General features: G+C 50.1%; 1 protein-coding gene across 9 annotated transcripts in view; it reads left to right on the top strand.

Moving 5' to 3' along the window:
* SYT6 (synaptotagmin 6) overlaps positions 1-23,086 on the top strand; it is an 86,290-nt gene that overhangs the window by 41,476 nt on the left and 21,728 nt on the right. For all 9 annotated transcript variants that reach the window (XM_045012125.1, XM_045012127.1, XM_045012126.1 and 6 more), the window contains one exon: positions 2,299-2,857. In XM_045012125.1, the coding sequence (XP_044868060.1) occupies positions 2,299-2,857 (559 nt within the window). The remainder of the gene's footprint in view (positions 1-2,298; positions 2,858-23,086) is intronic.

Genomic DNA, 23,086 nt, shown 5'->3' with positions numbered 1-23,086 from the left:
AGAGAAAAAAATTAAACAGGAATTTGTGTCAGACTCCACTGGCAACCGTCTCGCTGCACCCTGAGTTACAGAGGGGTGTTTGGGATAATGGTGCCGATGTGTTACTGTCACTCATCTCCCTCTTGCACCTTTCTCAGATGTACGGAGGTAGAAAACTGCATGGAAAAAATCATGTACAAACCTCCAAGAAAGAAATGCAGCGTGTTGGCCTTTCTGGTAACACACTCAAAACTCACCCGGGCTCCAAGGTTTGCGTAGTGGAGAAGGCCACCTGGGTAGCAGCCCTGTTTCTTTTGTGCACTTTAATCATCATCCTGTCACATCATTTCTGGCCCCTGAGTGCCACATCAAAACCAGAGATCAAGCTGCTAGCCTGCCCTCCTTTGTTTGATTCGCTGCCCTGTGGCTGCCTCCTGTACTGAGTATTGCGTAGCTGGGTATCCTCTTGAATCCCTAACAAATGCATGTGAATGATCAAATCAGGTACATGAGCCGTCTCTGTTGCAGATCAAGCTGCTGTGGGTGCTGAGGCTGCAGGTAGGGTAGAGACAAGTGCTGGAGCAGGGATTGTTCTTGGATTTATTTCCAAATCGCTCCTTCCTGTGCCAGGCACACACCTTTTCATTCTGTGCCCTCCTGGGGCCTGGTGGGATCTCCATCCGGCTCCACACAACCACGACATACTCACTGCTGAGTCAAAACTCCCCCTAGCAACCTGAAGGGCCCTCCTGAGTCCAGTCCCCTGCTGTCACAGGCAGCCCTCCACATAACCCTATTCATAAATGTATCACTGAGAGCTATCGTAAAGCTGGTTAGCCCCACTGCTCCTATTTGGAGGCTGTTCCAGAGCCTCTCTCCTTTGATGGTTAGGAACCATCTTCTCATTTCCAGTCTAAATTTATTCATGGCCAGTTCATTGCCATTGGTTCTTGTGCCCACACTGTCCTTCACTTAAACAGCACTTCTCCCTTCCTGGCGTTTACCCCGATGTGCTTACAGGCAGCAGTCACATCCCTGTCAGCGTTGTGTTGCTAGGCTAAACCCGCCAAGCTCTCCCTTCTCCTTGTCATCTTAGTAGCCCTTCTCGGTATCGCTTCCAGTATGAGTTCATCTTCCTTGGAGCCTGCTATATTAACGAAGGGTCATTCCAAAGCCAAACTACATGACCCCCAGTGTCAGCCTTCTCCCCTGTCTTGGGTGCTCCACGGTCCCCAGGCCCTAAAGTCCTCTGCCAGAGGGGTGCTGCCCCCTCCCCTTGTATTCGGGGAATGTCTAATGAGCTCCAGTGATTCGGCAGTACCTAGCCTGCTGCCCCAGGGGATCCTGCCGTGCTGTCACACGGCCTCTCACACCCCACCAGGCAACTGGTAGGCTCAGCGTTCTGTCGTGCAGGCCCAGCTTTGGGAGTGAGGCAGGTTATGGGTGATCAGGCAGGGAGTGGGGGCTCCTTGAGTTCTCAGTTTTTAGCTACAGAGCAAAAGGAAGAACTGAGGGGCGTCACCCAGCTCACGCAGGGGCAGATTCTGCTGCCCTGCAGAGACAATTAAAGTGAATAACAACAGCAGGATCCCACTAGAACCCAGAGAACCTGTACTGGGAAATCAGCAGGGCCTCTCTGAGCCCCTCCCCTTCAGAGTGAAACATGAAAAATGCATCTGAAGTAGCATGAAATGCTTTTAATGCTGAGGTCCCCTGGGACTGGAGCTGCTTCCATGGGAGATGGGGACACAGCCTGCCAGGTCTGCATGTGCCACTGCCCGGCTGGCATCTGTTGGGGGAGGTCTGGGTGCAGCAGGGCCCGGAGGCAGACATCTTAGCTAGTCCTGCCTCCGCTTGCCTGGCTTTCACAGTCCTGTGAATTCTGAGGGGAAGGAAGTTTAGTGCCAGCGTCTGGCAATGGAAAAGGGCAAGAGAGCTGGAGAGTCTCCCTGGCCTGTGGGCTCTGGCTTGGACACAGTGTATTTGCTCTCATTTGTGTCACAGGGGCATGGAAGGAGAACAAATGAGAACTGGAAGAACCCTGGGCTTCTGCTTGTTATCTGGGCTCCTCAGTTCAGGCACGGCTCTGTGTGTGAGGGGGGAGGCGGCACCTCTGCAAGCTAGGCTGGGATGTTTCCATTGCAGATCCAGGAAGAGAGCCTAATGCCCCAAGCTCATAACCAGCTCAGAGGTTCCCCACAGACAGCACAAGCACTCGTTCCCCTCCTTCTCCCATCCCCAGCTCTGCTTGGGCTCATCTAGGGAGGGAGCAGTGGGAATGTGCCAGGGAAAGTGTACAACTGTCCTCTCCCCTTGCAGGCACATTTCCTTCAAGAGGCACCTGCCTCGGCAGATGCACGTGTCCAGCATGGACTATGGCACAGACCCACCCCCTGAGGCTGAGCAGCCAACCAGCATCGGCAGGATTAAACCAGAGCTTTATAAGCAAAAGTCTGTGGACTCTGAGGACCCGAAGAAGGAGGCGGCAAAAACCTGTGGGAAAATAAACTTCACCCTCAAATATGACTATGAGAACGAGATGCTGATTGTGCGGATCCTCAAGGCCTTTGACCTGCCGGCCAAGGATTTCTGCGGCAGCTCAGACCCCTACGTCAAGATCTACCTCCTGCCCGACAGGAAGCGCAAGTTCCAGACACGAGTCCACAGGAAGACTCTGAACCCCACCTTTGATGAGTCCTTCCACTTCCCTGTGCCCTATGAGGAGCTGACTAGCAGGAAACTTCACCTGAGTGTCTTCGACTTCGACAGGTTCTCCAGGCATGACATGATAGGGGAGGTTATCTTGGAGAACCTGTTTGAGGCCTCGGACATTTCCCGGGAAACCTCCATCTGGAAGGACATTCAGTACGCGACAACTGTGAGTATCTGCTGCAGAGGAGCCAAGTTGGCTTTCAGATGGGTTGAGATTTATGCAGATATTGTGCATCAATGTTGTATGCACTGCCTGTGCACATTAAACTGGATAGTATGTCTAGCCATCCACACCAGGAGAGTGTGTCTTTGTCCTCTCCTCCCCCTGCCTGCTCCACACCAGTAATAAGAGTCAATTAGAGTAGCCAGCTAATGGAGTTTCTCCATTAGCACAAGTTAGAGCACTCGTACTTTTAGCACTGAAGACCCACGGTTTAAACTCCACCGATGATGACCCAAGCATAGTGAGGAGGGAGGCTGTTGCGTGCACAGGCCTGTCAGCTCTACCAGGGTCCTCATTTATTGCAGACCCCGTTCTAGCTCCATCTGCCCCATCTTGCTGTTATCTCCCTGTTCAGTACTGTGTGTTGTGCCCTACATGTAGTGAGTCATGTACTCAGTTCATGGTAGCTTGAAAGCTCTCAATGTCTACCATGTACATAGGATGGACATTAATAAATTACTCTGGAGGAACATCCTGGTCCATCAGATCACTTACCTCCATTTTGAGAAGTTACACTGTCTTTATTTACTGGGTGACCTGTTTCCACAGTATCAGAAAACATCATTTTGGAAGCATGTAGGAATTGCTAGGTTTCCTGGAGTTTTTCTTTTTATCTTTTTGAAAAGTAACATTTTCAAGTCCTCTAAACAAAACAAATTAGCAAACAACTCCAACCTCCAAGCTGATCCTGCATGGAAAATTCAAACAGAGACGCTCAAGCCATTATTATTGTTCAGTATTAATCTGGCTTTTTCAGAACCCCCTCAGAAATTTATGCCCAGAGGGATCAGCTGGAAGCATAACTTTTGTTTGCTTTTCGTTTAGAGGGTTGCATCATCATTTCACCTCTTTTAAAGTTCAGCCAGAAGTTGTGGGATTAATCACTAGGTAAAATTCTATTCCGTGAGTTGTGCAGGACAGACTAGAGCATCGTAATGATCCCTCATGGCTGTAAAATCTGTGAATCTGGGGATAAAATGTACAAATAGTGGCAGCTTCCTCATTCAGACACTGCCCTTAGCCCCGAGTGCACAGTCGGGGTCTTGTTGGGCTGTGATTGTCTGATGGGACAGTAGCCCATCAGCTCTGCCTGGCAGTGTCACTCCTCACTGCCCCCTGGCTATTGGTGGGCCTGGGCTGGCCACATGAGCTTTGGGAGTGTGGGTGATGCTAACCAATGACTCACGCAGTGCTACCCTCATTCGCTCTTTGGCAGTGGAGCAGTTGCAGTAGCTCCCTCCCTTGTGCTGCACGGGGGACAATACCTGCAATCACGGTGATGGTGAGACAGGGCAGCACATTATGAACAATGGCCTGTAAGAGGCTGCGGTGTTAGCCCCACACCCTGTCAGCAGGTGATGATCCTGCTGGGAAATAAAGCCTATTGTGCTGGCTCACTGAAAAGGACGCTTATTACCAGGGGCGGCTCTAGAAAATAGGCTGCCCCAAGCAGCCGTGCGCAGCGCCGCCCCTTCCCCGGTCCCGCGGCGGGTCCCCTCTTCCCGCGGCACCTGTTGAGCTCCCGCAGGCATGCCTGCGGCAGGTCAACCGGAGCCCGGGACCAGCGGACCTGCCGCAGGCATGCCTGCGGGAGCTCAGCCGGAGCCGCGGGAAGAGGGGACCCGCCGCAGTCATGCCTGCGGCAGGTCAGCTCCTCCCGGGCTCCAGTTGACCTGCCGCAGGCACGCCTGCGGGAGCTCAGCCGGAGCCAAATGCCGCCCCCCAGGGAAAGGGCCGCCCCACGCGCCTGCTTGGCGCGCTGGGGTCTAGAGCCGGCCCTGCTTATTACCCCTCGGGGATGAGAGGACATAGAGGTGGTTCTCTGCAGAGAAGATCTAGTGTGTGAGCTGAGCAGGCCGGAGGGAGGATCCTTAGGAGCAGCGGAGGCTGGAGACTGGAGTTTTGGTGGGTGTTTTGAATTTCTTTAGTGAATGAAGGAGGGTAGTTCTGACCCATTGTGACTGGTCAGACTGTGGTTATGGCCAGCGGGGGGCGCCACCTGCCCACACTAGCTGCTCAGTTCAGTAGTGTGCACATAAATCGCTGTATTTCTGCTCTTCCCATATCACCTCCAGGAGTGCCTGTTTGGAGATAGTTAGTCCTGAGGGCTAACAACAAACCAATCTGCTTTGTAGGCCTGGAAGTGACTTGCTCTTTTTCTGTCTCATGTCACAGCCTTATTTCTGAGGCTGCAGTATATGGGATTTCCTGTGGCCCAAAGCAAAGGCCCTGCCAACCCTGCCTGGCGATGAGCATATTCACCTGTCTGGCAAACGGAGTGAATGCTGTGTGTAATCCCGCAGGGTTATTTGGTCTCTCAGCTCTCTTGCTTTCTGCCGGGGACTGAGCTCTTGCATAGCAATAGTTATTCCACAGGGGCCAGCAATATTAAAGGCCACCTGTTGGCACTGCTCCAGGACCTCTAGCAGTATTGCTCTCACTCGCTGGCCACACCCCCATCTTGCCACTCCATTTGTACCAACAATATCACTCCATCATTGCACTGAGTTCTGACCTTTCCTTGCATTCCCCTCAAGCTAGGGCTCTCCTTGACCTACAAGTGCCGCCCTTCTGCTGGCCACAGATACCAAGGGCTGGTGAGACCTCCCCTAGCTGTGCCCTGCCTGGGGAGGTGCTGTGCTGAGGGAAGGGAGAGAGCTGCACGTTGCTAATGCAATTGCCGGACAGCCCAGCATGTGTCCAGAGCTGGAGTTTGGCTGTTCTGTGTAGGAAAGGATGGAGTGAGCTGAACTGAGCAGTCAGTCCCCTGAAGTGTTTCTGAGACCAGGGATAGATGAGACGTTCCAGTTCCTGTTTGACTCTGGACTCCATCAGACTTGTTTGTCTGGATTCCCAAAGACAGAGCCCTTGGGAGCCAGGGCTGCCTGTAGCCGTACCAAACCGGTGTGTGGCTGTGGGTCTCAGGTACTGATGTGCACTCCCAGTGTGGGGCTGTGGGTCTCAGGTACTGATGCAGCATCTGGTAATCTGTAGTGTGTTTATCTTCACACCAGCTCACGTGCGGGGAGGGAGCTGAGGCACAGAGTGGCTGAGTGACTTGCCCAAGGTCACACGAGGAGTCTGTGGTAGAACAGAGACTCCAGATCTCCAAGTCCTACACTAGTGCCTCCCCACTGGGAGACCCTGATGCTCTGGCTGCCTCCAGCAACATTGTCTGTGTGGAGATTGGGTGTATGTGCACCCAGGTGGCCTCTGCACTTGCTGTTTGCAGCTGGGACACTCACTAGGCAGAGCTCTTCAGGATCCTCTTCGTTCTCACTTTCTCTTGGATTTCAGTTCAGCCTGTTTCAGAGGAATCCAGGACCAGGTCCTTCTGCACTGCCCTGCTGGTGCTAATCCTGAACGGTCCCGCGGCCTGGGCTTCACCTAAAACTGAGGTCAGCCTCGCTATGTCACTCAGGGCTGTGCAGAATGTCCCATCTGGACGGCCATAGTTAGGTCGACCTAATCCCTGGTGGGGATGTGGCCAGGTGGGCAGAAGGATTTTTCTGTAACCTAGCTCCAGCCTCTCGGAGAGGTGGATACCTACGTCGATGGAGGCATCTACACGACAGCACAACATCTGCGCCGCTGCAGCACCATGACTGTGCTGCTTGTGGCAGCTGTAGTGCAGACATACCCTCAGCGTGGACTTGGAACCTGGTGTGTGTGCGCGTGTTGTGCGTGGAGTCCATGTGTGCGCATTGCAGCGCACTGATTCTGTTCACTGTTCCAGGGGTGATGTGGTTGCTCATAACTGACAGCTGTCAATGGGCTGCCTGCTACTTGGTTCCGAACAGGGGCGTTTTCAGAACAATGCCTATGGTGGCTGTTTCTCTGACAAGAATATTTTGTTGAGCAGTTGAGGATCTGATCCTATGAACAACAGGCAACAGTCGAGCCAGATGCTCCCCAGCCCACCCAAAACACCAGCCCTTTTTTGTTTATCTTCATCCATCGTCCTTCGATTTCGGCACTTACTCAGTACTCCCGCCCCCCAACACTCGCAGTACTGCCCCATAACCAGGGGCGGCTCTAGGTATTTTGCCACCCCAAGCACGGCAGGCAGGCTGCCTTCGGCGGCTTGCCTGCGGGAGGTCCCCGGTCCCACGGATTCAGCGGCACACCTGTGGGAGGTCCGCCGAAGCCGCGGGACCAGCGGACCCTCCGCAGGCATGCCGCCAAAGGCAACCTGCCTGCCGCCCTCACGGTGACCGGCAGAGCGCCCCCCATGGCTTGCCGCCCCAGGCACACGCTTGGCATGCTGGTGCCTGGAGCCGCCCCTGCCCATAACCCCCTTCTTAGTGCTACTCCAGTGACTTGCTCCAGAGTTTGTTCAGTTTGAGAGTCTCCTGGCTCAGGCCTATACAGTTTTGCGTAGATTCTGTGGTGAATTTCCTGGTCCCAGGGTGTGCAGTCTAAACCTCCCTTGCTCATCAGTTATTTGACATGACTAGTGTGTTGGAGACTTAAGACACAGAAGAGTTCTTTTGCTGATTTAATGTTTCTAACTTCAAATTACTTCTAGGGAATAGTTCCCTGCTTTGAAATCCTAATACCAGCTTTGCACTCCAGACATTGCTATGAAATTGCTTGCTTTTCCCACTGTGAGAACATGCTTCGATTTCTCTGTGGCCTCAGCTGGGGTTCTCTAGCTAATCTTTACCTACCGGATGAAAAGAGTTGATTAGGTCATTTCATAGCCAGAGTCTGCCCTTACTTCCCACAGGCTGGGCAAGCTGGCTTGAGGCTGGATTGAATTTAATTTTCGAATGGCTTTGAAAGGCTCTTCCTTATGAAATGTTCCTTATAAGAGGGAGTTAAACAAAACCACTGAAATACATAGTTAAGAAATTTGCCAGATTAACTGTCTTGTTTGAGACTGAAGTCCTTTGTGTACTGGGCTGCTTTGGAAGGGTGTCTGTTATCTTTAAGGATCATCACATGCAGGCTTTATCTTTCATCCTTGAAATCCTTCCTATTGTACTTGCACTGGATAAGACCATAGCAGTTCCTACAGCCCTGGAGCAAAGACTCATTATTTCTGTGTGAAACTCCACATTTATCATTATAATGGTAGAGCTGTCGTGCATGTTGCAAACATCTCCATAACACTGTAGTTATTGCTAAAAATCCACAGCTCACATTACTAATTTACTGAGGCTGGCTTATTGTAAGGAATAGTAGCCATAACCGGATAACAAATATGCACCAGGTCTCAGGCAGCAGTAGCCCCGGGGATGCTAGCATTTGGCCTTAATGAAGTTCTTAATATTCTCATTTTGTGATGCAAACAACAAGGCCAGGCTTAGCTTCTGTTAATATGGCACCCATGTTTAAGCCATTCCTGACACCTAGAAGAGAGAGGTAATATGTATAGACTGCTTGAGAGAGCTTTTCCCAAAAGCATATTCAGTGGCTGTCGCGCTGGGCTGTTGTTGCTCACAGACCTTTCTGTACCATAGATCACTTGCAGTTCTAGGCGCAAGTTATTTAACAGGGCTCTGCTGTGACTACCAGAGGCAGGTGGCTCCTTACCCGACCTGGACATAATGGACTAGGGAGTGGCTCCCTGGAGTGAGAGGATATAGAGTGTGGGCTGAGCAATTCTGGGCTAGGAAGCTGAGGAGCAGCCCAGTTGAGGAGGAAGGCTTAAACCTAACTCTGTTGTTCATTTCTTTGGTAATAAAGCCAGCCCCAGTTGGGACAGGCATCCACTAGCACACTGGTCAGCACTTCAGAGCTGAGGCAGATGATATGGGGTTTTTATAGCGCCTTCCAGCGTGAAATCTGAAAAATACAACACAGTTAAAGAACATCAAAGCCCAGAGGGAAAAGGTATTTTTCTTTCCTTTTCTCCAGAATGAGGAAAACAAGTTTCCTTTTTATTGTAAAAGTGTCAGAGGGGAGTGAAAGGACGGCATCGTCAGTGGAGAGGGTCTGTGACAATGCCAGGTGTGTAGTTTGTATTTGACTCTGGAGCAGAGTTCAAGGTTGGGTGTGTAGGAAGTGGTAAGGGCTTTCTCAGGGGAGAGAGAATGGGGTTAGCTAATGGCAGGTACCGAACAAGCAGAGAATCCCAAACAGAGGGATTATTAAAGGACGGGCTGCGAAGGGGTCATATTGGCTGTGGGGTGAGCAGAGCAGGCTATGTACAGACAGTAGCATCTAGCAAGCCTCACAGAACTCCCCCAGGACAGTATGGGACAATTGCTTGGCTCTGTCCTGCCATCCTCTCCCTATCACATACATGGTCCCATTCATTTCCATGGGAGTGCTGCAGGCACTGGTCTGCCGTAGCCAGTTGTAACTACCCAGGTACACTTCTGTTTTAGCAGAAAGTGGGAAGATAAATGTGGTTCTCATCCTATAGTACCAGCAAAGGCTTGAGCAGTGAAGAATGTGTTAGTTTGTTCATGTAGGTGGAAAAGCAGAATGTGCCCAAAGGAGGATGTACAGCCATTCAAAGAGTGCCACTGCTGAGCAGCTATTGAATGAATGAACTGTAGCTTACGAACCTGTGAGCCATTCTGGTCTCAGTGTTTGCAAAGCTTATTGATCCAGACTTTCCGCTAACTCCGCCGAGCTGCTGACGTGAAGTTAGGAAATGGCCCAGTGTCTCAAATGTGCAGGCAACTCACCCATCCAATAGGGCCCTTCTCACTCATCTCATTTGTGGTAACAGAGTAAAACCCTCCAGACCATGCTCCCAGTCAGTGCTGGTAGGGCCAGGTCGGTGCCCTGAGCAGCTTCTCGCAGGGCAAGGAGAGGAGAAGAAGGTGCCTTTTGGATGCTCTCTCAGTCTAAAGGAGATCTCTTCTAGCATCTGTGTTCATGGCCTCCTGCTAGGGCTGCTCCCAAGTGAGCCCTCTGACTAATGCATGGAATGAATCAAGGCCAGCACTGTGCCCTGCCCAAATGAGCAGTCACTGGTGTGCTGCACAGCCCAGTCAGGCGCACAGAACCAGAACCAAGCACAGACGCTTTCCCACTTATTATTTGTCTGCTTGGGCATGATAACAAATGGTCCGAGCCAGAATGGCTGTTCCCCAGTATTCGTGTGTAAACTCTTTGCTAACCCCTGCCACCTCCTGCTGGGGTCGGGTGTGCGCTGCATGGATGGAGCTGCAGTGGCTGACGCAGTCAGTGCTTGCGAGGCTGTTCCAGGGACGTGGTGCAGAGCACTTTCCTGCAGTAGGGCTTTTTCTGAGCTCTTTGGCATCTGTAAGGTACAGGGCGGGATAATTTCCTGAATCTCACTTTTTTGCAGCTCAGCTTGAGACATCTTCAGGGAACCTGATTTTCACCTGCCTCAGGGTCTCACACTGCCTCCCCCAAAGCTAAGGAATTATAATTACCAGTTGCAGGTGACAATCTTGCTCAATGACCACTTTGGCAGATCTTACAAGGAGCCCTGGGGAAGCTTTGTTAGTATTAATTAGTTATAGGGCACCATAAAGCATATGGACTGGGCTGATTCCCAGCCACACATGGGAAGGACTGGGCTGGTCTTTGAGTAACATTCCTCTCTATCTTCACAGAACTCTTGCCCAGATTTTATTCTGAAAACTCCTTGGACTCGGCAGGCGAGATGGGGCTAAACCAGAGCCAGAGCATGCTCCCCTCTCCCTCCCCCAGAGCACACCCTGACATTTGGCATAGCTTGGGATCACAGCTGGATCCAGACTCTGCAGCTGGAGTAATACACAGTGTTGTCCTTTTACAGGAATCAAATTGGCAATTTCCCTTTCAAGAGCTCCATTTGCCCAGAAAGCAGGCCCTGCTAAGTCTTGTAATGCCTGGATGTGTCAGTGGGGTTCTGTGGTCTCTGATAGGTGCCTTCAGCTGCAGTCTGTAAGAACCTTCATCTGCAGCTACTGGCTCTCAGAAGGGTGTGAAATTCTACCTTGGAAAACAATAACAGAAAAAACTCATCCCCGTTGAATTCTTCCAGCCAAATGTCTCACTAATCTGTATAGACAAGAGCAAATGCTTTGACACCTATGCAGAAAGAGGGCTTGGGAGCTAACTTGAGCCACAGAGCCAGAGGATCAGTACAAGCCGCGATTGCTAAGCTCTGTGTAGGGAGCCGGGACCCAGTGAGGGGTTTCTGAGGGATGTAAGTGATGTATCGAATGGGTGCTGCTGTCATAGACCCGTTCCTCAGCACAATTAGGGGGTGCTGCTGCAGGTCGGGTATTACCGAGCTGCCCTTTCCATGTTCTCTTCTACAAGTACATTTATCAATTACAGTCCACATTTATCCTGGCAATCCCGACATGCGTGGGGGCTGCTTTGTGCAGCTGGGGGTTCCTGGCACCACATCTGGTGCAGGAATATACTATCTGATCTGACACTTCTGATGGCAGCGCAATATCCCGTCAGTCAACTCCACCAGATCCCTTGGGGTAAAATCGATGGCAGTGACACCAGGCTGTGATGTAGAGCCGAGCGGGGCTCTCTGAGGAGGAGTTCAGCACTTTCAGGAGCAGAGCTGGTGCAGTGCATTAAAATTCACAAGCTCTAAAGCCTGTCCGAACTACCTGGGAGGAGGACGGTTTAAAGCCTTGCTCATGTTTTGTCCTGTACTCGCTGGGTTGGCTCCTAGCCATTCCCCCCCACCCCCACATCTCGGCTGCATGGTGGGTCAGAGCCTGAGTGGGCACCTCTTTAATGTGTGGCTAGCTCTTTGCTGTCAGCAAGGAGCAGCTGGGCCTGTGCCCACCGGTGCCCAGGAAGAACGGGTCTGCGTAGCTGTCCGACTCCTAGCGGTGCCATGTGCTGAGTTAGACATTCTCCAATCCATGCTCCTTACTCTCGTTACACCAAGCTCCGCGGGCGCAGATTGAAATAAACCAGTAGAGAGGAGCCGTGGAGCTGCATGGGGCCCCCTGAGCTCTCGCCTGGGGCTGGGTACACGGAAGCCACGGGGCAAAGCCCGAGAGCAGAGCAGGCACAACTCTCCCGCTAGCACCCACTGTGCGGAGGGAAGCTGCTGGGGCGTTCCACTGTCCCGGCAGGGAGGGGTGGGGAAGCTTCCATTCAATGACGTCTTAGCACAATATTCTAACTGAAGCACCGAGTTAGCCTGCTGCATTGCGAGAATGAATGACAAGAGGAAGCTCTGGGCCCAGAGATAGAAAATCCTGTGGCGAAATCCCCAGGGGACCATGTCCCCTCCCCCCACTGCGCAGGGGCCAATGGTTCCATTGCAGCGCCCACTGGGTCTCTCCCAGGGCCTCTTGCCCTCTGTCCCTCACAACCTTGGGGCAGCTCCAGCTCCTTGCAGGTGCCCAGGCGCTTCCCTGTCCAAGGCTGGTCCCTTCTAGCAGGGGCCACCCCAGAGGGTTCAGACACCCCATGGCCATGTTGTCTGTCCCCAGCCTGTAGCACCTCAGCTGCAGTGCGTTAGTCATGGGGAGGTGGTGGGACGTGCCCCTGGCGGTATTGGGGCAGCAGGGTTTATGGGTGCCCAGCTGTGTATTACTCTCTGAGCCCACTGGCTTCTGGTCTAGGGACCAGATGTTTAATAAAAATGCCAATGAATGAAGGCAAAGTCTCTTGCCTGTGGCGTGGCTGGTGCTGGATGGAGGGGCAGGCAGACACCCTTATACTTGCCCAGCCTGACCACTGTTTGCACAATACTGGGGCTAACACGAATGAAACGTTATCCCTGGGCAGAGGGCCAGCACATGTCTGGGTGCTTAAGGGGGACATATGTGGCGAGTAGGTCTTATAAAGCAATGGTATTGATGAGTGCCCTTCTCCTGTGCCTTTCTCTTTGCATGTGTTCATCAGCACATGCTCTTTTGTTATATTCATGCAGTGGCCAAAGTCTGTGCAATGAGCTTTGCAGTCATATAAACCCTACACACCCTGTGGAGCTTACCCTGCAGCTGGGGGTGGGACGCAGCAAGTGAAGCAAACAGACTGTGCAGGGTGAGAGGGGAAATAAATGACACTGCCTGGTTTAAATGGGGAAAACAGAATAACATTCTTAATAGAACATCCCTCAGGGAGCACAGGATCAGTGACTCTGCCAAGGAGCGGGCAGAGCGGTGGAGGTAGTTTGCTGGACACTCTTGTTACAGGTTAGAAAGTATCTTAGCCTCAGAGACTATAATTAAAATCATAGTCTTCAGTGGGAGGTTTGCTGAGTATCAAAGAATCACATAACTCCACTGGGGTTCCTCAACAAAAATACTTAATTTTTATTAAACCGAGGAAAGTTTTCCACAAGTGAAAGCAGACTTAAGCAGTTCTCCCTCTTAATCATACAGTCCTAAGAACTCAGTGGATGTGTGGACTAGGAAATACTGACACTTTAACCAGAATCCTGTTCCAAACATCCCATCTGAGGGTACACTGAAGAGCTATATAGTTTGCAGGAGCCAGGGATGTTCAGTGCAGAAGGCGATGTGAAGCACAGTATGCAGACTGCGGATGGGCAGGCATGTATATCTGAACCTGAATACACAGCCCTGATACTGCTCTCATTCCTGTCAAGTTGGAGATGCAATACAGAAACGCTCTACATTAGCTTAGAATGCCATGTTTTATGTTTGTAGGATTACCTTGACTGCATTCTGTAATATAACAGAGACACACTATTGTCCTTTCTTCTCCTCTTTCTGGAAGTGTCCCTTCCCCTCAAACCCACTTGCGGGAATCTGCTCTAAATCACACAGCTGAGCAACTCCTCAAGACATTCATTTTAATCCCACCGTACTTGAATACATCATTTCATAGCCTCTCTGTGGAAAAAAATAAAAAAACTCCACCCCATAGATTTACTGTTGTGATGAAGAGCCACAGACCATATGGTGTAGCCACCCTGTGTCTCCTCACCTCATTAAAAAAGAAAAAGGAAACAAAAGAGGAGTAGATTATCAGATGTAACTCTTAGTGAGCTTGGGAACATTAAAGCAGAGAATGACTCTTCCCAAGAACTAATGACTAATACAACTGTAACAATGATTAGCATAGCTAATGGAATTAAGAGCCAAACCATTACATTGCAGAGAGAGAGAGAGTAAAGCTGCTAGCAGGACAGCCTCAGTCTTCACTGAATGCAGATGATATCGCACAGGATAACGGGAATAGAAACTAGCAACATTTCTGCAAGTGTCTAAGCACTTAGGCAGCATTGTTCATTCGTATTCTCTCTCTGAGCTCAGCACCCTCGCTCAGAAGCAGCTATTATTTTCAAGCTATCTGCCTGCCTCATCTCTCTGGCTGGGAGTAGTTGGACTGCAGTCAAGACCCTGAAGCCACAGAGATTCTAAAAGCTGCAGATGATATGCAGGGAACTCTGATGCTTTAATGAGGCCCCTTGTTAATATTCTGGGAAGCTAGAAATTCAACTCCCAGTGGACTTGTCAGTAGGTGCTAAGGACAGGGCAATATAATAGGTGAAAACACAGTTACCGGGTTGTATCTCATTGACAGTGAGATTGGGACTACGATGTTTTTGTCATGCCATTAGACTAAGCTGTGTTTGTCATTTTGAAGGGAATGGTCTTTAGGAGAGTTGGTATTTTAAGAGGAGAGAGACTCTAGAGGGAGCTCTGACTGGACTGGTATATCAAACATTTTACAAGCAACTTGCATCTTTTGTGACAATGTGTCTTTAGATTCTTACAAGTCTAGTCATACATCCCCTCTATCCAGAAAGCATTTAGCTGTCACTGCTTCTTTCATTCTCTTCGTGTTTGAAAAGATTTGGGATTTATTTGCTAGTCAGGAGAAGTCTAGTGTCAAGAACCAATACTTTACTACATCGCTCATTAGTATTCTGCACCGCTAAGTGGAAAAAATATCTAATCTTTTGCCAGAGAAAGAGTGGGAAATCATTTGGCATAAATCACATGCATCAACAAGACCTCGTCCTCTAACACATGGGCATTTTACCATTCCCCAGTGCAGGTACTTCTCTTGCTAGTTCTGTCACTTGGATACTAACAGCTGCAATTTCAAGAGATAATTTTATCACAATGGAAGGAACCAAATACCCCTTCTGCAATGGCAAATGGATTGTATGCCCTATGCATGAAATAAGCAAACTTGTAACCATGCTCTGTATACATTTGGGGATATTTCTTCTTAGCTCAGAGTATAATGTTTTTCCGCAGCCTGAGCAATACCAATCTGTTTATAAACTCAGTTTGGCTTCACTTTTTTTTTAAATTCCCATGAGCAAGACAGCGATACACACCAGGCTATGCTATTAGAAGGTGTCACAGGGTGGGCTGGGCCTGCAAAGGGTGTTAAGAGCTGTGTGTAAAGAGCTGCACACAGGAATCCATTTGCTGTGCACAACAACATGTATTATTGGTCCTCGAAACCCCAGGAGCTATGCTACGTGTTCCTGAGCACCAGCTATCTTCCCACCAGATATCTGGCACCGTATCGGTTAACTAGCTATTTACATATATAGCCATCATAGAGTGACCAGACAGCCCAATATTAGGGGCTTTGTCTTATATAGGATCAGGGGCGGCTCTAGACATTTCGCCGCCCCAAGCACGGCATCATGCCGCGGGGGCGCTCTGCCGCTCGCCGATCCCGCGGCTCCGGTGGACCTCCCGCAGGCGTGCCTGCGGAGGGTCCTCTGGTCCCATGGCTTCGGTGGAGCCGCAGGACCAGAGGACCCTCCGCAGGCACGCCTGCGGGAGGTCCACCGGAGCTGCAGGACCAGAGGACCCTCCGCAGGCATGCCGCCGAAGGCAACCTGCCTGCCACCCTCCCGGCGACCGGCAGAGCGCCCCCCACGGCATGCCGCCCCAAGCACGTGCTTGGCGTGCTGAGGCCTCGAGCCGCCCCTGTATAGGATGCTATTATTCCCCCACTCCCAATTTTTCACACTTTCACACTTGCTCCACTCATTTATAGAGCACTCACAACAAGGGATTAAACCCCCAGTGCAGCTGGCAGCTAGATGAGGTGACTGGGTCATGTGACAGCAGCCTGAAGGTAGAGCCATTATAAAAGGCAGCCTTTGCCACAGCAGCAGAGGTTTGGAGGGTGGCTCTCTGGCAGTGAGGACTGTGTTTGGCTTAGGGAGAGCCAAGCAGTGTCAGGAGTGGGGGGAGAGGAGCCTGTGACTGCAACCTCAGTGCAATAAAGTGGATTATTTGTGCTGGGAAAGGAAGAGTTTGCACCTGGCATGGCTGAGCAAACTGATTACATTAGCCTTGTGTTATGTCCTAATTAAGGGGGGGAGGAAATGTGAGTAGGCTGCATGCAGGTCAGTGGAGAGTCAGAGGAAAAGTGGAGGCCTGGCTGCCCGATGCTGGGATGGAGCAGACTGGCCCTCTGATGGTAGGTTGCTACTACAGCTTTCAGCTCTCCATCTGCCCTATTCCTGAGTCTCACTTACACCTCTCTAGCAGTGTAACAGGGCTGTGGTAATACACGCTGGGCCTGATTCGCAGTTCACTTAGATTTTCTGAACGTCACTTGACTACGCGTTATGGAGCTGTAACATTCCTGTTCATGATAATGCTTTGGGTTATGCCTCCTGAACGCTTTCTCCTTTGCTAACCTGTCTCTGGCCCCCTTTAGTCTTGTCCAGTGACTGTGAAATGTCAACACACTGCAATGGCAGTCATGGCAAACCACCATCTGGGATGTGTCTCCTTTGCCTGCTCTTTCCAGAGCGTTTGGTCGCCACGCATGCCTCTTCTGTTGGCTTGAGTGCCCTGCTTCTAGAACTCTTCTTATATAGAAGGTAGCGTAGGCAATAGGGCTGGAGAGGGGATTATGGGCTAGCCCCAGAGACACCTGAGCATTTGGCTTTACAATTACAACCCCTGCTGATCTGGCAAGGCGGGAGGACACACAATGTGCATTTCCAGGGTACCCTGGAATGTTGGTGTAGAATATCGGGGAAGGAAGTAGCAAGATGACACAATAATTAGTTGTGATTCTTCTCTCTGTTTACCAAGTACCAAGGGGCCAGTGAGCCATTAATCCACTCCTGACCGAGCTGAAGCAGATAAGAGATGACTGGGTGGCAGAGGAAACCAGGGGGAGAGAGGCTGTAATTTATCAAAACAGTGACCGCTTCCTCCAGGGACTAGCTGTTTGGCTCCCTTGGAGCTGGGGTGGCAGAGGAGCTCCAGAGTTTGCTTCAGCCCTTAAGTAGCTTTCACTAATTATTTGATGCAAAAATGTAGCTACTAATTGCGCAGTTAACTACTGGTCCCACTACAGCTAGTTACTTTCTTCTCCTCCTGTGCCTACCATTTACTCTAGCCCCATTTACTCTAGTGTGTGTGCGTCGGGTCAGTGTACACGGTCATACAAGTTCCGGTTCTGCGACTAGTTCAGCAATCTCATGCGGTGTAATTGTGCTCATGCTACTAGCCGTTTCTATACTTAAAACTTCTACCGCAAATGGGTCTGGTCTGAGAGAACCTGAGTTGCTAATGAATCTGTGCTCACTGAGCTTATAAAAGTGGGGGCTGGGCAAAGGTAATTCACATCATAAAGATTCAGAGGGAGAGAAGTTCCCTGGCTTGGGGCTTTTGCATGCAGCAGGACAGCATGTAATCCCTTTGCGTACGTGCTGACTTCCTGAAGCAAAAGGCAAAGCTGAGGATGCTCCAGGACACAGCCAGTATGCTTTTGTTGATGGGATAAAACTGTGTGGAAATGGGAAATAAACATGAATAACTGTCCCCAATGTCATATGGACAAGCTCCTATCTATGACTTGCAGCACATTGCTCTAAGAACATTTTTTTTGTTATATTAGCAGCTGCACAATTTGGTCCCCTCCTAGCTAGCATGCACACAAAATTGAAAATAATGCAGCGTGCTTCCACAGTGATTCTTGTTTTGCATGTGTCTTGTAGTGTTCTGTTTAACTGCTGCTCTGTGCCGCCCCAGAAGTGGCTGCATTTTGTAGTGGTTGATATATCCCCTACCTATCTCTCAAAGATTGTGTGAGATTCAGTTAATATTTATGTAGCACTTTATTTTTGCTGAGGATAAAAAGCAGAGTGTGGAATATTAGATGAAGGGCAGGGCTTTTCCATTCAGACATGCACAAGATCTGTAGGGGGAAGTGCCTTTGAGAGTATGCCTTGGGCCCTGGGGATGGGATAGGGAACAGATGCAGAACCCTAGGATTACATTTGATTCTGGTCTGGGGGGCCTCACTCCAGATTTTACTAAACCTCACAAACCCACAAGCACAGCTGGCACTAATGGCCTCCTTACTGGCAGCCTCAGAGGAGAGACTAAAAATTGAATGTACTGTGGCAACTTAAGTCTCCTTTCTATCACTACTTCAGGGTAACTGCCCCTGTATTCCCCCGTCCATGGCTCACTGCACGAGTTCCCAAGCAGTCTCAGATCTCCAACCATCCTCTGCCCGGGCACTGGGCAGGGACACCTGCCCCTCTCTCTTCTGACTGAGGGGTTGCAAGGCTGCACAGCTTCCTGCCTTACACTGTGATAGCCAGGGCCGGCTCCAGACCCCAGCACGCCAAGCGCGCGCTTGGGGCGGCATTTTGCCGGGAGGGTGGCAGGCGGCTCCGGTGGACCTCCCGCAGGCATGACTGTGGAGGGTCCGCTGGTCCTGCAGCTCCGGTGGACCTCCTGCAGAAATGCCTGCGGAGGGTCCGCTGGTCCCGCGGCTCCGGTGGAGCATCCGCAGGCATGCCTGCGGGAGGTCCACCAGAGCCGCGGGACCAGCGGACCCTCCGCAGGCACGTCTGCAAGAGGTCCCCCGGAGCCGCGGGACCAGCGACCGCCAAAGCGCCCCCTGCGGCGCGCCGCCCTGCTTGGGGCGGCGGAATTCCTAGAGCCGCCCCTGGTGATAGCCCCAGCAAGCCAGTCTGTGTAAAGGACAGCACCTGAGCTCTGCTTTATGTCCACGGGCTGCAAACTGTGTGTTGCCAGCAGTTACAAGTCCCCACACAGCTCCTTCTAACAAGCACATTTTTTCCCTTAAGAGAAAAGCATTACAGCAAACACAGAATAGAACCTAGGTCTCCTGAATCCCAGTCCTGTGCTTTATCCACTAGGTCACACAGCCTCCCAAGTGTAAAGTGGGAGTGATTTGCTCAGGGTGACACAACAGGCCAAGGGCAGCATGAGAACTAGAACCCAGAGCTCCTGACTGCCAGTTCTGTGGCTGCCCCATTGGCCCACACTGCCTTCAGCAGGGCACTCAGCCCACAGCCTGAATAGTCACTGTAACAAGTTCAGTACAAAGTCAACACCAAGCAGCTTGTGTAGGGCCACCCAGAGGATTCAGGGGGCCTGGGGCAAAGCAATTTCAGGGGCCCCTTCCATAAAAAAAAGTTGTAATACTATATTCTTGTGGGGGCCTGGGGCAAATTGTCCCACTTGCCCCCCCTCTGGGCAGCCCTGGGCTTGTGTCTGGCCTATGCAGAGGTCGGGTTGGAAGCATGTAATGGTCCCAGAACTCCATAGCAACGCTACTGCCCTGCTGCCCCTCAGAGGCAGGCCCTCCTGCAGGCCCTGTCAAGCTCAGCATAGCTACAGCCTCTCTGAGCAGCAGCACAAGGCCAAGGCTGTCATGTTCGTCTAGTAGCTGAGCCAGTTATGCTATATGAAGGTTTCTGTCATTCCCTCTCCTCCCCACTCAACTGTATGAAGAACTTAAAAGTTTACTGACTTGTGTGCTGTAACCTGAGGGGAATCTGGGTGCTTAATATTCTTGGATAAACAAAACCTTCGGCTTCTATTAAAAGCTTTGCCTATTGACTTTGTCATTTGTCTACAAGGGTTTTCTCCTCTGGGCTCTAAGCATCCCTATGCAGAGCAGAAGCATTTGCTCTGACCAAGGGAGGAATAGAACGTGGCGCAAACGGCCTGTGTACTAGAGACATTTTAAAATGGTTTGTATGATACGTTTGTCGTGCATTGGTAACAGCTCTCGTTCCTTCACCTTTATATTCAGGATGAATGTTCGCTTCGATTAGGCAAAATAACAAGATTGTTCCATGCATTACAAATAGTTGCCAGTTGTAGTTGGACATATTCCTGGAGGTTTCATCACATGACATAATCTTTAATTTAATTCCGGGGGACTACAGGACAACCTTGAAGGGTTGGCAACCCTAATTCCAAATCTTTCAGTTGGCTTGGCTGTTTTAAATACTTAGGAGCTGTTTCTAGACTTTGCTCTTTGTCTCCTCCCAAGGAAGAAGCATTTTACAGGAAGGGGAAGTCCTTCCTGCAGGCACGGTACATTGCATTGAGTATTATTGTTTGTCTGGCATCTGTAGGTGAGACCAAAGAAAACCGATTGGAAGGCTAATATTCAGGTAGGTCCAAAGAAAGCTGGATTAAAGTTTCTGGAGTTTTAGGTTAGATTTCAATTCCACAGCATAAGAAGGACTGAGTGGTTTATTGAATGTCTGCCAGCATGCATGATGGCAACCCAAGAGCTTGACAGTCTCAGCGTTTTTGAAACACGAGCGTTTGTTTCCTTCCCAACTGGCCTGGAATCAGGAATCTTTGTGACATTAAAGAGCCAAAACACAGTATAACAATGTGGGTTGAGCCAAAGTCAGTCTGTATTTCCTAGGAGTGAAAGACGCTGGGAATGAATTACTACCCCAGTCACCTTGATGCAGTGGCGGATTAACAAATCTGTCGCCCCTAGACCCTCAAAAAATTGCCACTCCCCCGCGCGCCAGCTCACCTCCACTTCCTCGCGGCAAGCCTGGGAGGAAGGGGAGAGAAGGGGAGTTGTGGCACGCTCGGGGGATGGCGGTGGTGGAGCGGAGGTGAGCTGGGGCAGGGAGCAGTTCCCTGCCCCCCACCCCCAAGAGTTACTCCCCGCGCCTGCCGGCCCCAGCTCACCTCTGCTATCCCCAGAGTCTGCTGCTACTCGCTTCTCCTCCCTCCCTCCCAGTGCTTTCACGCGGCAAGCCTAGGAGAGAGGTGGAAGGAGGGAAGTGCGGCGGGCCTGGGGGAGGAGGCGGGCTGGGGATTTGGGGAAGGGGCAGAGTTGGGGAGGGGGGGTGAGCAAATTTGCCACCCCTGCAAATTTGCTGCCCTAGGCCTAGGCCTTGTTGGCCTAGGCAATAATACGCCGCTGCCTTGATGTCTCTCTTTCTGTCGCATCAGAGGTGCATTGTCCTGTGCAGGCAAATGGCAGACTATGGCATGGGACCTAGTCCAGCCTACAAGATCTCACACCTCACCAGTGCCTATAGCATAATAGAGGGCAGTCGGTAGGTATGGTACATGCAGGTGAACCACAGCATCTAGGGTGACTGTACAGAGAGCAGAGGAGGAAAATCCAGAGTGGAGAAGCCCAGACTAATGAGGTGAAAATCGGTAACAAAAAACTCCTAAAGCATTTTCTGCCACAGTCTTTTGGCAACATTTTTTGGGTTGTTTTTTTTTGGGGGGGCCTTTCTATAACAATACCTAGCTCTTAGAGCGCTTTTCATCAGTAGATCTTAGAACAATCATCATCACTAACCTATTTATCCTCACAAAACCCCGGCCATAAATGTGACCCACTAAGAAACCCTCCAGCAAGGTTGTGCGGTTAATTGAGTATTTGGTTTGGGTGGGGTCCGAAACACTGGGGGCAGGGGGGAAACGTTTCAAAGTGGACATTTTTTCAAAGTGTTCAGTGAACAGAAATGTTGGAAAAAAGGTTTGTCGTATTGATGGGAACGTTTTGGTTGAGCCCAAAATGAAATTCTTCATTTAGATTTCAAGCTTTTTATAATGTGTTAAAATGTTTTTTAAATAAAATTGAGGAAATTTCAAAACAAAACATCGTTCCAAAATGAAAATTCAAGAAGTTTTTTGGTTTGGAAATGCCAAAATGAACCTTTTTTGACATTCTCGTTTTTGTTTTTTTTAATTTACTTCCAAAACAGTTTCCTAAAATAGACCCAAATTCGCAAATTGTTTTGGTCGACCTGAATCTGTGTTTTTTGACTGAAAGTTTTGCCCGGCTGCACCCTCCAAAGTCATCTCTTACCTGAGGGCAGCCTGGGTTTTGCTCTGGCTACTAGGGTGACCAGATGTCCTGATTTTATAGGGACAGTCCCGATTTTTGGGTCTTTTTCTTATATAAGCTACCATTACCCCCACCCCCATCCCAATTTTTTACACTTGCTGTCCAGTCACCCTACTGGCTGCGCCAATGGAGTGGAACAATTAAGTAGGAGCTCTGCCTCGTTTATCACATTAGACAGCCACAAATCCAAACTTCTGGGATGCAGTCAGCTCCCTAAGTTGAAGTGCTCACATTCTGTATTGTCTTTTCCTGTCTCTGCTCTATATTCCTGGAGCAGAGGAAACAAATGTCACATGCTTGGCAAGGGAAGATATAGTAGTAGCTGGCGTAGCTTGACTGTACAGCATATAATTTTCCTAATGGTCTTCATTGGGCATTACATGTCACTTCATTTCTGCATAAGCAGCAACAAAGGAAAGGACAAGTGCATTGGTTGTAACGAAGAGAAGTGTTGCACTGTGAAGGGACTCACATATTGCTTGGGAGGCAGAGAGGGGTTAACCTGAGCTGTGGCTCGGAGCTGTAGGATAGGAGTCAGGCTACTTTTTATGTCTGTTCAAAATATTCAGCTTTAGAAAGGGGAAATACATGGCTGGGGCACTCTGATACACATTCCATTATGCCAGCCATAATAATATAGTGCCATTTCACTGCAAAATTATAGAGGTGGGGGGAATAATAGGCTAGCTTAGTGAAACTCCTGGGTGTATCAGTTTTTATCATTCATTCAACCAAATTCTGCCAGGTTAATGATCAACTAATTTCTCCTTCAATGTTATCTTTTCTTCCAGAATAAAACATTTAACATACACCAATTAGAGCTGTGTCCCTCACTTCAGACCTTGATCCTGGAACAAAAATATTTGAGTTTAGAAATTAGCTTTATTACAAAAAAAGGTTTGTTTTTGTTCCAGGCAAATGGCTGGCTGGATGCAGATTGTTAGAATGCCAGGCTGTCAGGTCACAAGGTTTGTCTGACTCCTACACATACTGCAGACTCTTGAGTACTTTCTAAACCAAGGCAAAATTCTTTGCTTGGAGACTTTGCCTGGAGTTCTGCCACCCCCATCATTGCGCCAAAACCAAATTGTTTTGAAAGAGCCTTCCAGGGTAATGTCCATTCTGAATTCAGCTCTTCATTCTGTTAAT

This window comes from Mauremys mutica, chromosome 4, assembly GCF_020497125.1.
Source record: "Mauremys mutica isolate MM-2020 ecotype Southern chromosome 4, ASM2049712v1, whole genome shotgun sequence".
Taxonomy (NCBI): domain Eukaryota; kingdom Metazoa; phylum Chordata; order Testudines; family Geoemydidae; genus Mauremys; species Mauremys mutica.
Note: the sequence above shows the minus strand (reverse complement) of the source record. Positions and strands in the feature narration are given on the sequence as shown.